This window comes from Balaenoptera borealis, assembly GCF_965194805.1.
Source record: "Balaenoptera borealis genome assembly, chromosome: 2".
Classification (NCBI taxonomy): Eukaryota; Metazoa; Chordata; class Mammalia; order Artiodactyla; family Balaenopteridae; genus Balaenoptera; species Balaenoptera borealis.
In genome coordinates, this window is record NC_138867.1 from 36,592,200 (window position 1) to 36,607,580 (window position 15,381).

Consider the following 15,381-nt stretch of genomic DNA (forward strand, 5'->3'; position numbering starts at 1 on the left):
TCAATAGCTCCACAGGCTCCAGTACTGTGACTAGTTTTCCTCTTTCCAGGACCCAGTGAATGGAATGGCACTAGATCTCACCAGGCGATGCTCTCTCTGTGTCACCAATAACATGTATTTTTAGGTTCCTAATATCAATCTTATCTTTGGGGTTCTACTGAGTCTGAGCCACAACTCTGACTTTGAACATGGGTTAAGATTAATGCCAAGAAAACCAAATTTCAGAAGGTGTTCGGCTACAAAGATAAAGCAATGCCCATCAGCCCCTCCTGCTGGTGTCAGTTGAGCATCCTTGTGTGGTTGCCTACACAGGGCCTTTTATTAGAGCAAACCCAGTAACTGCAAATGTTTCACAGGGACAATTTGCCTGGTGGGTGCCATTATCCTTTTTTATTTTGACAACTACCCATTTCTTTATGAACTGGGTTGTGTACAAGAGCTGTGTAGACAGGAGGAACAAAACCTGAAGACATGTCCCATTAGGTTGAAAGGTTTTGAACTCTCTGTTTTGTAGCTTACCAGAGAGTAACAAATCTAGTTCTATTCAGGAATTTAATTCACATCTCATTAAGTACCTTGGCAAAGTCCAACATTAGCCCTGAAAGGCTAATCTGATTAAAGAATTGATGGACATTACTTCTCTCAGACTAAAGAAGTTAATCTTAATGGAGGTAATAATATCTCCCTGGCAGATTATTGGGAGAATGAAATAAACTAGCTAGTATATTCTAGGTGTTTTATACATTATAAAATGCTAAGCAAATGTAGGTAATTATCGCAGGTCTCTTTATTCTTTTGTTATAGCCTCCAGATTCCACCTCTTATTTCTTTCCTTTTCTTTTTCCTACATCTTCCTCAGAGGTCTTAACCTAATTATTTAGGGAAACCCTCAGGCCTGGCTTACTGTCACCTCGTTTTCAATTAGTAAATTGGTTCAATAAACACATTTGGAAAGCTACCATGGGCAAGTCACGGAGTTGTTATATACAAGATGTTAAAAACAGCACACAGACACAATGTATACTACATTCCAAAGAGAAGCCACTATGCACACATTTTGGAATATCTGGCTAAGAAACAGACAACTCTTAAACCCTTACTTATACTGGGTGCATAAAAGGGCTGGGAGCTGGAAATTAAAGGCGTATTTGTGGAGCTTTGGAGAGCTACTGGGCACTCTAACCCAAGAAGGCAAAGTAGGAGATGCTACCTCCTATCCCCAAATCAAGAGAGAGGAGCTTCAAATGCAACACCAGGGTTTAAATGTGAGCCTGTGTTTTGCCGAAAGCCTGCTTTCGGTTTTAAGGTTCGTTGGATTCGCTGGCAAAATAACTACTCTCTCACACAAATAAACAGCTTCAATCAAATCTTTAATAGAAGGTCATTTAACTTAATTTCAATACACAATCATTAAAAGGAAAGGAATAAGAATATTAACAGAGTATACAAATTTCAATATACAATCATTAGAGGGAAAGGAATAAGAATATAAACAGAGTATATAACAGAGCATACATCACCGAATCGGGCCGACACCTACTTCCAGATCCAAGCAGCAGCTGGGAAGTCCCAAGTAACAGCAATCTGGAGCCCCAGTTGGGAAGGGTCCAATGTTCGCTGATCCCCGGGACCTGGCCAGATTCCCAAGGCCCAGGAAGCTTCGTGACTTACTCCCTTCTTTATCTGTTGGTTCCCAGGACTTGCTAGCACCGTTTCTGCTGAGCTGCATGTAGTCTAGCAGTTCGGCATGTAGCTCTTTCAGGGTCTTTGTTTAGTCAAAGGCCTATTGTTGCCTCTGAAGCCTGAACAAGACTATTTTACTAGCTTCCCCAATTATAGACAGCCTGATCTATAATTTTCTCTTGAAAAATTTAAAGGGTAACAGATAGAATGCCTAGGAATGAGCCAAAAACATAAAATGACTGCATTAGGTACCTGGGCTCTCATGGTTTGTCAGTGGAAATAGGATCCTACGTGATTCATGCTACAAAAAAGCCAGGATAGTTGCCTGAGGTCGTTTCCAAGTGGACCACCCAGAGTGGCACCCCCTTAAAGGCAATGAGGACCATGATAATCAAGCATGCTTAACCTCCACAAGCAAATATCATTTGTGTTTGATTGTGGCTTTGAGGGAAGGAATTGTCTTATCAATTACTTACTGGGATTGGTATGGGCATCACTCCCATGAGACTTGCTGTGTGGTACATGAAAGGTGCCTTTGGATGATTTCACACAGACATATTTAATATTATGGAATGAGGACACTTCAAGTATATGTCACACAGACATGCATTTAGACCACATGACATTTATTGATATTTATGCTTAAATCCACTTTGATATTCAGTATGGCAGTGGGAAGTGGGAAGGCACTGTAGACACTGAAAAATAAAAGGACAGGAACAACAGACGATTCTGGTAGTACTGACACACATTTTTAAAAGATCTGTCAGTATTTTTGCAACCAGATGTATTAATTATATTTTATTGAACCATGGTGGAAGATAATAGATTCTCCCCATCTTAAAAATGAAGAATCTGAAAATAAGCTAAAGAAACTCAGGGTAATGTTTTGTGAGGAAAGGGAAAGGTTAGTGCAAGGAAACCCATCCATTGAATAAATCTCTGCTTACACTTCCACTGGAAAAATTTTCAAAGTTCTGCTGACTATATTGAGATGTAGGAGAAAGAAAACCTTTACCCACAACCTTTCTACCCACTGGGTAACACCTACAAATGCTCTTACATGTGTTCTCTGGGCCCAGGGACAAGCAGTTTTGCTTGTATTCTGCATACCTTCTGTAGGAGACCAGATCCCTCCTAGGACTCAAGAATTACCAAAGCTGCTTGAGTTCACACTCTGGGTGCAAGTGACAAAGGCCCAGCTCAAGCAAAAAGGGGAAATTTTGGCCTCATGTACAAGCATGAATGGAGAGAAGTTGGCCTTCGACACGTGCAGAAACAGGAACTCAAATACCACCAGGATGCCTCCTCCCTACAGCTGCAGTGTGTGTTTCCACTTCTTTCTCTCCAACTGGAGCTCAGCTTGTAGGGTGTGTGTATTGGGGTGGGGGGGTAGGGTGGGGAAAGGATGCTGGTGCCAGAGTCACATTCTTCTTACGGCTTAGGGAACAAGGAGGAATAAGAAAATTGGCTTCTCTCTCATCTCCAGTTTATAAACATAGGATAAATAACCTGAATGGTACATTTTGGGTCATACACCCAGCCCCGGGTATAATCACTCTGGACAAAGGAGAGCTACCAAAAGAGGCATATCCCGAGCACAGGCCCAACTCCTCGGCCAGGGGGTGAGTCTGTTATGAGAGGGGCAACACAGATGCTGCGTCGACATCACTAGAGCCACTTCAACATGCAAGCAAACACAACGCCCCACTGGGAAATTACTGATGTATGTGTATCCTAAAGGAATGTTACATAAAAGCAAAGAAATATTAACACGTGAAATCTGGGATAATCGATTTTTATAGACAAATCATTGACTTTGACAAGGAGCAAAGTCAGAATTCATCTAGGTACACATTTCATTTGTTCTTTCATGGAGGATAATATCTTTTCTTTGGTAAGATCAAAAGAAAAAGCAGTAACTCGATTAGAAGTGGTACAGTGTGCTAACTTTATTATTGGCTATTCCACCGATCTCTGTTGTCTTATTCCCATGTTTAGGCACGCCATTTCCAAATGAGAAAAAGGACAATCACACCAATCTATATCAATTTGGAATACTTATTGCACATCTTAATGCATTTCTTAACATCCAGGGTACTCTTTAATCAAGAATATAAAGCCATCTACTTAGGAACTGCCCCTCAAAGTGAAGAACATTCTTAGAATCACAGAATAAGTAAGTTTACAAATACAGCAACCATCAATATTACACGTTTCCCGAACCATAACTCTCACATGGACGTATATCATTTCTCCAGACCTTGCAAATTCTTTAAAAAGTCCATTATACCAGTACTGGGAGAGTATGCTTCCAACCACGCAGCCAGCCAGAGGGACCATTTTATATACGGAGTGTGCTTCTCACAAAAAAACCCTCTCCTTCCTCTGAAATGACAGAACTGTAGCTATACCTGAAGAGAAAGTGAATTTCAATGACAGCCATCAGCTAAAAACATGCATAAATTCCTATATCTGGTATGAGAGGAACGGTATATCGCACTGTACTATGCCTGCCTCTATCCAGAGGACAGCAATCTGGCCCGTCTTCAGGGTGCCTGGACTTTTCTCCCGGTTGATATGCAGGATGCTTGGTATACTCCCTGGGGAACTGACACTGAGGAGAAGGTCCTTACGAAACCTAATCCATCGTGTTTATTTTCTACGAATGAAGTTCACTGCCCTTCACATCCTGGATTTGCTCATCAGTATTTCCCTTAGTTTGATAAAGCTGAACTAAAAGTACTTTGTTCAAGGAACCAGCCTGGGCAGAAGAAATAACACTGTTCTGCAGAAAGAGGCATTCAACATTTAGAAACTTTTCTGAGCAGAAAAAAGAGGCCCTGAAAAGAAAGGATTTTTTTTAACTCTGCTGTCACTGTTACTATGGGTTCACGATGAATTACCGCACAGCCCCTTTTGGTCTAAGAGGAGGCATTGTATAAGAAGCCCACAGTAACATAGAGAAAGACTCTTAATGGTCCTTCTGGATACACACGGATACTGCACTGTTTGAAAATGAGAAAACCGACTAGGTCAGTTAGGCTTATAGCCCTCTTGCTAAAAGCGACTTTAATCTTTGGCAAAGCACAGATGGTTATTTGGTTTGTTTATAAAGGCAACTTCTTGGTTGGATGTCAGCACCAATAGACCCTATACCCTTAGGTCTCTCCCACAAACCAGGTTACTTCTCCCACACAGAGATGTTCCTGTTTGCCTTCTTGGGCATCTACTTAGGTACAAAAAGTGGGGGGGGGGGGGGGGTTGGGGGGGAGGGGGTGGGAGAAGGGATGGTCTAGGGAAGCAAGATGTAATCACAAAATCAGAGGCTCCAAAAAAAAAGACAAAGGAGGCCGAAGGAAAATCATAATCCTTAAGACAGCATTTCTCCTGATTAAAATTCACACAAATGTTATCTTTCAGGACTCGTACGATGCTCCCCTGGGTATACTCTGGGTGGAGTTCATTTTCTCCCTCATTCTTTTTTTTCTACATGCCATGATTTAGTCAGGAGGGAAAGTACACCAATGAAACTCTTCCTAAGTAAGGGCCCATCTTGGTACAAACTGCACACAATTTAATGTACATACCACAGAAGATGAAGATAAACCCAATGTGAGTACCAACTGTAAATATGACCTTCTCAGCACTTATAAAGCAAATAAGATAATCATATTTTTTTCTTTTTGTTTTTCATTAAAATGTCACAGTACGCTTGAGAGAACAAAGTCTACGTGGCTGTATAAAGCATTAAGATGCTAGAAAACTAGTCAAAAACTACTTGTTAGATATACAATTATGATTACTGATGTTCTTTTAATAAAATCCTATGTGGTTAAAATGAAAAACACACAGCTTGGGACAAAAGTCTACTCCACATTTCAAGCTGCGATCTGCTGCATTGGTATGAGTTTTGGTGAAACCTGGTAAAAGAAAGAGAAAAAAATAACCAACTTATGAAAAAACCTCATGGTATAAACATCTGTCCTTTGAATTTCCAAACCTGAGTGATGCAGGCAACAAGCAGCCTTGTCAGGAACCTCACCTGGAGTTTCCTCGTTATTTTCCATTCTGAACCACTGAGAAATAGAACACCTTTTCCATTTACATTTTGTGTCTTTAGTAGTTCTCAACCTTCTTGCATTATAGCTCTTAAACTAAGGATCATTAAGACTCGCAACTAGGAGGAGGTGGGGGAGGAGCAGCGGGAGACAAATAAAGGGTCCAGATAACCAAACTCTCTACTGAATGGACCACTGAGCTCTGAGATTGATGAAACAGAGACACAGAGCAAGGCCCAAGTTTCAAAATCCTCAAAATATGTCCAGTCAATACACAATTTTGTTAAGAGATACTTAATGTAGTCTTTGGATGACAAACTTTTATCAGAAACTTCATAATCAGAGTGGAAATGATATAAAGGCAGGAAAAAGATACCAAGTTATTACAAAAAGGAGGTAACAGCATTAAAAATATTAAATATTAACTATAATTATGTTCAATGTACAAAATAGCAAATGTATTCCTAGGAGACTTGAAGCAGAGAAATATGAGGACAGATCTACATTTAATGGTAAAGGTGGTGGAAGAAGAAACCTAAATGTAAGTAGTCTGGCTTAATTTTGACAGATTTTTCAAGGTGTAATGGCAGGTACAGATTTCTTCATTTAATCTGGCAAATATCCATTAAGTCCGAGTAACAGGCCCCATGGACAGCACAGTAAGGAATACTAAAATTTAGGTGATTTTTGAGACCTTCAAGGATGTGGCAATTGAAGTGGGTCTAATTTGCCTTCCAGAATAAACACTTAATATTTTTTTAAATGAATGAATGAGAGACTGGATTAGATAAGCTTCAAAGAACTAGAAGAAAGGTTTCTAATAGAGGTTAAGTCAGTATTAAGAATAGAAGAAGGCAATCATTTGGCTTTGATGAGGTTAAATGTTTCTAGTTCATTTGTAAATTGTTTATAAAGTCTTCACAGTGTCGAGAGTTAATGCCCCCTTCTCCATTTTTCTACCTAAAGAATGACATGTCCAGAATAAAAAGGATAGGAACGGCTTGGTACATATCCGTATCTTAGGATAAATGAGAGCTCATTCAGACTTGCCAGCTCCGAGAACAGATATATCATAATAGACAAAGTAATAGACATTAATAGACAAAAGTCACAGCCCACATTTGCAGAGATATTCAACTCTACTGAAAAGAATAAAGATATATGGGCTCCGAGTATTTAGAAAGTGTGTCTCACAAACTATCGATTTTCTTTTTTTAAACAACAGAGCATCTGTGGAAATAATTTAATGAAATAAAACTCTTTTTTGAAAACAGATCATTTTCTAATAGGTGCTTTATGGCATTACCTTTAAAAGGAAACTGGACACCTTGATTTTTTAAACTAAACATCTGATCCTTCTCCTTGTCATGTGGGTCCTATTTTCAGCTCTTAGTATCATTTATATCCTCAGTGTGGAACTTGACTTTTATCAGAAAAGAAGATGAATCTTTATGTAGACTGACTTGGCCTGTCTATTTTTGTACAGAAAAACATCTACTGAACCTCCATTTTTCATCTGTTCTCTCACAGTCTCATCAACATTGTAAGTCCATGTAAGCAGAAGCAGATTATCCTGCCAAAGTGATCTACAGGCTATGCACAGGACTATATGATTTAAATGCATAAGATAAGCTAACGAGTTGTCTTCCCAGTCCATTGAAATCCAAAGAGTATACTGTTTAATTCTGGTATAATGCCAGTTCATAATAGATACTGAGAGTACAAATTTATTCAACTTGGCAAAGAATGCCCACAGCTGGCTTCTTTCAGATTCCATTGCAAACATATAAATAGGCAGTACTCTTATTTGATTTTCTGCCACTGGTGGTTTAGGTGTATTCCTACCTAGAGAACAAGACCAAGGCCCCTAGGAGGAGGAACTATACCAATCTGTTCTATTTTACTCACATTTCATAGCTTAATATGGACATACACTTGGTGTTTAATAATCGTGGATGACTAATAACCTCTGGAAGTTTATTCTACCACATGATGTTCAACTATGGATTCAATTTATTTTTAAGTTTTTAAATTAAAAAAGGAACAAATATTCTAGTTTAAAAAGGTCCACAGACATATATAGTAAAGAAAAACTTATGTAACTCAAGCATGCATCAGAAAAGAAAGAAATGAATAACCAATTGAATTAACTACTCACTGAAAAAGATACTTTGGAGATAATGGCATTTCAGTGGTGGAATGTCACCTTTCTTTTTTCTATTTGGCCCATCAAATAGCTGGCAGTAACACACTAAGTGATGCAAGTATAGCCCAAAAAATTTAAAGAAATTTAACATTTTCATTAGCTTGTCACAGTTATAATATGAGGAACTGTGCAGTATCACTTTGACTCTTTGAAAATGAATTATTACTGGATATTTATTTGAGAGACAGAATTTTTTCAAAATGTGAGTGCCCTGGGAAAAAAGTAAACCAAAGGACTCCTTAGTTATAAAAATGTTGGGAGCTAGTAGCATTAAAGAACGACAGAAAAGCATTTCTGCACAGCTTCACAATCAAGCATTTGTAGAGGGTGAACATGTGTGTATGGCTCTATCCAGCAACAGTGCTGGGGTGGAGCATTTATTCCCACTTCTCATATTCCCTTCCATGTGGAGGAACACCTATTAGTGTAATACTCTGGCCTCAAGTGTGTCCCTTAATGGCTCAACTAAATGATGATTTGGGCAGAGGAACTGGGGTATGTGAAACTCAGCCCGACTCTTCTTCCTCATCGGGATCAGCCTTCTGTAGGCAGCACGTGCTCTATTTTGCTCTCAGTCACATGGAAAGAAGCTCAGCAGTAAAGACTCGCCCTTGTGTAGAAGGCCTATGATTTTCCACAGCTGCCTATAACTGGGAGCTGAAGTCTCCCCCACTTCAGGGGTTCGTATCTGGGAAGGCTTTTGTGGCTGTACACCAAAGCCCCATCCTTCATTCTAGGCTTTACAATGATGATGTTTTTAACCTCTACTCGCCCAGCTCCCTTATCTCTCTCAACAGATTCGGAACTCAATCCCTAAGAAATATAGAGGGAAGTCCCTTTCTTTTTAACAACTGCATTTTGAAGGAGAGTGATGGTATGGAACAAGATCTCTGTTCATTATGGGTTGGCTTCTCTTGCTGTGAACTACTCCTGACCAGAATTTTATTTTAGAAGTGTGATGAAGGTTCCAGAAATATAGTCAATATCCTCATTTTTTTTTTTTTACAAGATTTCCACAGATTCCTTTGGAGTTCTAGATATAACATGACCCTTAAGAGAGTTTCCTCCTAATTGAAAAGAAAACTCTTTTCAACTGGCAGTATGGTTACTATGAATTTTTTATAGGTGATACCTAAAGGACACATTTTCCTTTCACATTTTTTGTTGTTTTTGTTAATTGCACTGTGGCATACAGGAAAGTCTTAGTGATTCTTTTTTTTTTTTTTAATGCCCAAATAGTTCATTATAACCATTATTTTTAATACCCTGATACCACAATTTTGTCATGCCCTGTTATCTGATGCTGTCATATCTTGCCTTTTTCTTTGAAATTCTCAGGATTTTCTCAATCAGTTTATATCCACATTCTGTATCCTTCGCCCATTCACTTGCCCATATTCTTAGGTATATAGGACCTTTACCAACACATTTTCACAATTACTTTGACCTACGTTTTTACTTTTTTTTCTTTGTTATGCAACAACCTGTCTAACTATTCTCTTCTAGAATGTTCACTTCTCGGTATACAGTGAAGGCTGAGAAACAGAAACATTTTCTCAAACAGAAATCTTGAGTAAGTTGTAATGTAGTCAGATATAGAGTAAAATGCTACCTATGTAGTAATAATCATATGAGATATCTTCTGAATTATGACATGGAATACCTCTGAATTATCAAATAAAGAGATGTTATCCCAATGTGCTTTTATTATTAAATGTATCTTACTGATAACCCAGCTATTAAGTAAAACATCTTATTAATTAGAACACTCCGGACCCTAGCCTTACAAAGATTTTGATACATGTGACTTCACCTGTCAGGGTCTAAAGAGATGCCATTGATCATCAGATCCTCAAAATCCAGTTCTTCTGTCAAGATGGTTTAGCTGATACTACACCTTTTCAGGGCAACACTGACATAAAAATTAACATTTAATTTCAACAGCCTAATTTGGAGGAAACAAGATTACATGTCAATGTCAAAAGAGAAGGAGGGGTGGTACTGTGATAAAAGAGGGGCCACAGAGATATTTTTCAATGTATCAAGACATGGAAACTAGCACTTTAAGAAAAAGCAAAAACAGTAAAAATATATCTTTTTCATTCCCGATTTACCTACGTGACTAAAAAAAACCAAAAAAAACCTGATAACAATGAGGATCTTTTTTGCAATTCCCTTTTGCAGCAGAGGCTTGAACATTCTATAGATCTCAAAAATGCTATCTGCTGAAGAAGAGACTAACTCATCCACATAGGGAAAAAATATAAAGAATAGCTAATTAAGTAAGAAGAACTGTTTGCTTTTATCACTGGAGTAAGGAATTCTAAACAGGTAAACTGTAAACAAATCCCATTTTTTACCCTCTGGGGTCACTGAAAAGTTAATTAAAGATGAGCTTTTCATGTAAGGTATCGCTGGAAAGCTTCTTTTTTTCCAAAGGGAAATTCAAAAAAAGGTTAATAGACAAAGACCTTCATATAATACCAGAAACAGTTATATGTGGATAATGAAATATGCAGCAAAATTGTTTTTACAGACATTTGTTACGCACTGACAGGTACCAGCCAAGCATGTAGTACCTAAGGAAGAAATGTATGAAATACATGCATGATTTATCAAGTAAGTTTTATTAAATTACCTTCTCCAGGATGGGTAGCTGCAATATTTCTTCTCATTATAAATATATTTCATTTTAACACACAGAGCCGTTCTTAAAGAGTTATGTGAGAAGCACAGTCTATTTCTTCATTTTTTCAGACACATTTCGACTTCACATTTGATTAACTTCAAATGGACTGAGCTGTCCTCTCGACCCCCATTAGGTAGGTGATTGGTGATTCATAAACAAGCACTTATATTAAAGGGCGATTATTTATATTACAGTATTATTCTCTTAGTTTTAAAAAGGGATTTGGAGATTTCTTAAGTGGATACTCCCCTGATGTTCTTATCTGCTTTGTAAGTCAGAGTTTTAATGCACTAAGTTTTTCTTCAAATACAGAGAACACCTATTTTGTGACTATAAATCTGGTGGTGTCAAAAGCTCGACATTCTAATATCTCCAAGGGATGGAATAATCAGGCAAAGAAGTTAATCAAAGAGAAAGTCATAAGCCATAGATGGGTTTAAAAATAAGGAAGTACCATTTCTCTGAGTGTGGCTCGCATTTTTTAGTTAATTAAGTTTGGCCACGGCTGATACGTAACCAAAGAACAGAGGATTGCAAGGGATTGCAAGAACAGAGGATTACAGAAAGTAGCTTAGAGTTCAAGCTCAACCTGCTGTTTCCAGCAGCTCCTGGTGGTTCCTCCCGCTTCTGACTCCTGAGCCAAACCCTGGCCCATGAGCCAGAGCCCGTTCCTGCTGCCACCTGCTCTCAGCGGAGGCACCCTTCCTTCCACTCCTGTTCTCTGCTAAGGTCAACTCCAAAAATGATCACAAATTAATGGTTCATGTCCCATAAACACCCATTAATCAAGCTCAGGATATAGGACAAGTGGCTGGATTTGTTCACAGAAACACTTACTGCGAAATCACACCCAGTGCTCTTTTTTATGTCATCCACCGTCAGGCCTTCCCAGAGTTCAATCAGAGTCAGGCCTTTCTTGTTGTCCACGTCAAATACAGCCTGGAGAAGTCAAGAAAATGACAACGACAATTTCTATTACGGTAATTATTTTATAGCACAAAACAGAAATAACCTCTCAAGTTCTTTAAGGAGAGAAAAGACTCAGGATAAAAGACTGAAAATGAGCAATGAAAAAATGTCAACCGTAACTGCTATATTTTGGTGAGAATAAATGCCAACTCCCTAACTGGCAGTTAGTTGGGGAGCTCTGCTGATGCCAGAAAATAAATGAGTGTTGACTATTGATGGCATTTGCTACTATTATAACCAGGTTTTTTTAAACTACTTTCTTTTTGTTAGATCTAAGACTTTGGGTCAAAATTTCAATTTGATGATTAATAATGATTTGAAGAAGGAAAAGAATGAAGAAAAGCAGGGAGGGAGGAGATATTTGGAAGGTGAAAGTACAGGGATGATGGGGGGAAAGCTGATCAATGCTTCTGGGTAAATTACAGAAACAAAAGAAGGTGCTCTGAAGTAGCTAGGAGTAATTATAAAGGGATAGCTGGCCCTGAAAGACTACCCCCATCCCCAGGTAAATATTAAAGCTTTCCCTTTAAGTCCTATGAAAACACATAGATCCAAAAGTAGAGCATGAGGATCTCCCTCTGGTATGGAAATCAAATGAAGATGCTTATGTTTAGGACAGCATGAAAAGGCTCACCTCACCCTAAATATTGCATTACAACATTCTGGTTGGTAACACTAGGTGATGATAGTGCCAACTGGTATAGCCTGACCCAAGCAACCTGTCATGTCTGATATAGAACGCACGTGGTCACACTCGGTAATATGACAACTCGAGTGGAAGGGACCAACAAAATCATGTAATATAACCTCCCACCCAAGAATTCTTTAAAACATTCTTCTGAGATGGTCGCTAGGGCTCTGTTTAGAAACTTCCAGTGGTAGGAGGCTCACTGCCTCAAGGCAGATTGCCTGTTGATGGGAAGCTCTAACTGCAAGAGCCAAAACTGCTTCCCTATGACTTTCATTCACGGGCTCTACAGTAAGTTGTCCTCCCATGCAACAGGCACTGTTCCCTCTTTCAGTTGTCATGGTTAGTCTTCCTCAGACTTAAATATTATTCTTTCCAGATCGCTCCTCTCCTCTGGGTTTAGCTTAAATTCAACTATTGTTTGCAGGCTTAGAACCTTTATTTTCAGCTAGCTTGGAAGTCAAACCCTAAACTGTCATTTTTAAACACACTCCTGGTTAGGAGGCTATTAAGAAGACACAGTAGTGTGTACTCCAATATAAAATTTAAAAAATTTTTTAAATGAAAATAAAAAAGAAGACACAGCGACATGCAGAGGAAAGAACCCTGGCTTTCAAGCTGGACTGGAATTCCAGCTCTGCCAACACTAGCTATGCAATCTTTGGTGAAGCTGTCTTCACATGTGTAGATGGATATCAAACAAACCTACTTCCCAAGATTTTTATACAGGACAAACATAATAACAAACCTACTCTGAGCAGCTGGCCTCATGCCTGGGACATAGAGCAAGGGCACCATAGAGGCATATTCTTTTCCTTAACAGCTTAACTTACTGTCACTTGTGCGTGAACCCAAATCAAAGCCCCCAAATGCTTATTTTGTATCCAGTTAGTTGATATTTCTCCTCAGGAGGAAAACATCAAGGGGACCAGTGATACTTGCCTTCTCTGTTTGTTTGATGAATTCATAGATAACCTGGGTTGATTTTACTGGAAAAGATAATTTAAATTTAGGAGGAAATATTTCAGCAAACTTCTTTTTTGTTTGCACATTTTTATGTTCCTAAAGAAACGTTTTTTAGCAGAAATGTATTTTGAGGGGGAAAAAAATGATCATCTAGGAATGTCCGTATGCTGCAGTAGGTTATTCAATTCCCAAATGACAATTACAAATTTTTTTTCATTGGACACTTTTCCTTTGCAGAAAGTGTGTCTGGAGCATCATTCATACTGATTTTCTTTCCCCTGTATTATGAACAACTACAAATTTATCAAAATGGAACAAATAAGAGAAAAAGAGCCTTTGGGCTGTGTTATTAAGAACAGGCAGGAAAAGGATTTGGGGAGAAGACAAGTTTGGTATCATGAATATAAGACTTCAGTGATTGAGAAGATAAAAATCTATGGCAAATGACTTACTGCTTTTAAAAACCTTTAATTAACACCTTTTTCAATCCCTAATTAGCTCTCAAGGTCAAGGTCCCTAATTTCCTCTCAAGGAAAACTAAGCATCTATGATTTTTAAAAATGGGAAGTTTACTTTTGAAATATTTAGGAAGATTTCCATTTAGTGGTATAAAGTGTAAACAAATACTTGATAAAAATGGATACTAAAACCTAAAAGCTACAATCAATTGTTCACCTGCCAAGAACAATATTTCAACTACTTTGTTTCACAGATGATACTTTTATTATTTTTTCACCACCATAACAGGCTGCATTACGGATAAAGCAGTTAGTCACAGCCCAAGTGCTGGTGAGGAAGGCCTCTTTCATCACATCATTCTAGCAACACAAAACCAAGAAATCAGGGTCATAACATCTCCAAAGCCTCTTTCAAATGGCAGGCAACTAATGGAATTTTCCTTAAGAGCTGAAAATGGAATTCTAGTCCCATATCACTCTGGCAGAGTGTCCAGAGTCATTGCCCTTAATGGCACTGCAAAATTTATTAAACACCTACTGTATAGAGCACAGGGGTAAACGCACCACTCCTTTCCCTGGGGCACCCGAAGTTCCACATGTAGCTGCCTTTCACTTTACTCCTTTCTGCTATACAACACCATCTGCCGTTAAGCCTCCAATTATCCCCGTCTGCTAATGAGTTCACACATCCGTTCCAGTGGTGACTTCTCCTCTGAGCTCCAGGTGCCCATGGATGTTCCGGATGTTAACTTACTCCGGAATATCAAATTGAGTATGTTCAAATGGCACCTGTTCTTTTCCTGCCTCCCCTTGCTCCTCCCTTTCTCTTCCTACAGACCCAGCCTTCATTAAGGATACAACAGGTCGACCACGCCTCTAGCCAGAAAACTCAGGAATCACCTCTGCCTTAGCAACCATGTCCCATTCATCATCGAGTTAGGTTGAGTCCAGCTCCTAAATCTCTTTGAAATCTCTCTTTCTGTCTTGTGGTTAAGGACCTTGATATTTCTGGCCAAGATAACTGAAGGAGTCTCATCTCTTCTCCCCCTGCTTTACATAAAAGCCACAGAGCTGTTTGTAAAATGCAAATCTAATCAATGGTGTCCCCAACTATTAAAAATCATTGAAAGGCTCCCAAGTACCTTCCAGATAAAACCCAAATTTCTTAACAGGACATTCACATTCCTTTATAATTTGGTCCCTTACTGGCTTTTCACCTTCAGCCTTCAGAATCTCTGGCCATGCCCTCACTCCACATTATCCCACTCGCAGGTCCTTGAGTAAGCTCTGTTTTCTTAATTCCTCCAGGACCCTGCCAATTTTTCTTCCCTTTGCCTAGAAGGGCCTCTTTGGTCTTATTCTCACTTATAAAAACTACTTATCTTTCAAGACTCCTAACTCAATCTATTAATTTTCTCATTGAGAAAAGTACAGTATTTATTCAACAGGCTTTCACTGTGTATGGGTCAAGCATTATCCTAAGTGTTGGACAAACAGTGATGAGTGAGACAGGCAGAGAGCTCAAAGGTTATTTCAATACAGTGACCAGCGCTGAGTTAGGGTAAGTACTAAGACTCACGGAAGCACCCAGAAGACTTGGGGAGGGATAGGGAAGACTTGCCAGAGAAGAAATTATATAGCTGAGACATAAAAGATGAACA

General features: G+C 38.8%; 1 protein-coding gene across 6 annotated transcripts in view; it reads right to left on the reverse strand.

The window, feature by feature from the left end:
* OXCT1 (3-oxoacid CoA-transferase 1) overlaps positions 1 to 15,381 on the reverse strand; it is a 157,856-nt gene that overhangs the window by 20,852 nt on the left and 121,623 nt on the right. For 3 of the 6 annotated variants that reach the window (XM_082382344.1, XM_082382345.1, XM_082382346.1), the window contains exon 16: positions 11,477 to 11,578. In XM_082382344.1, the coding sequence (XP_082238470.1) occupies positions 11,477 to 11,578 (102 nt within the window). Of the gene's footprint in view, positions 1 to 1,351; positions 2,382 to 3,610; positions 5,607 to 11,476; positions 11,579 to 15,381 lie in introns of those variants that run through there. The other 3 variants (XM_082382347.1, XM_082382349.1, XM_082382348.1) reach the window with 3 other exon arrangements.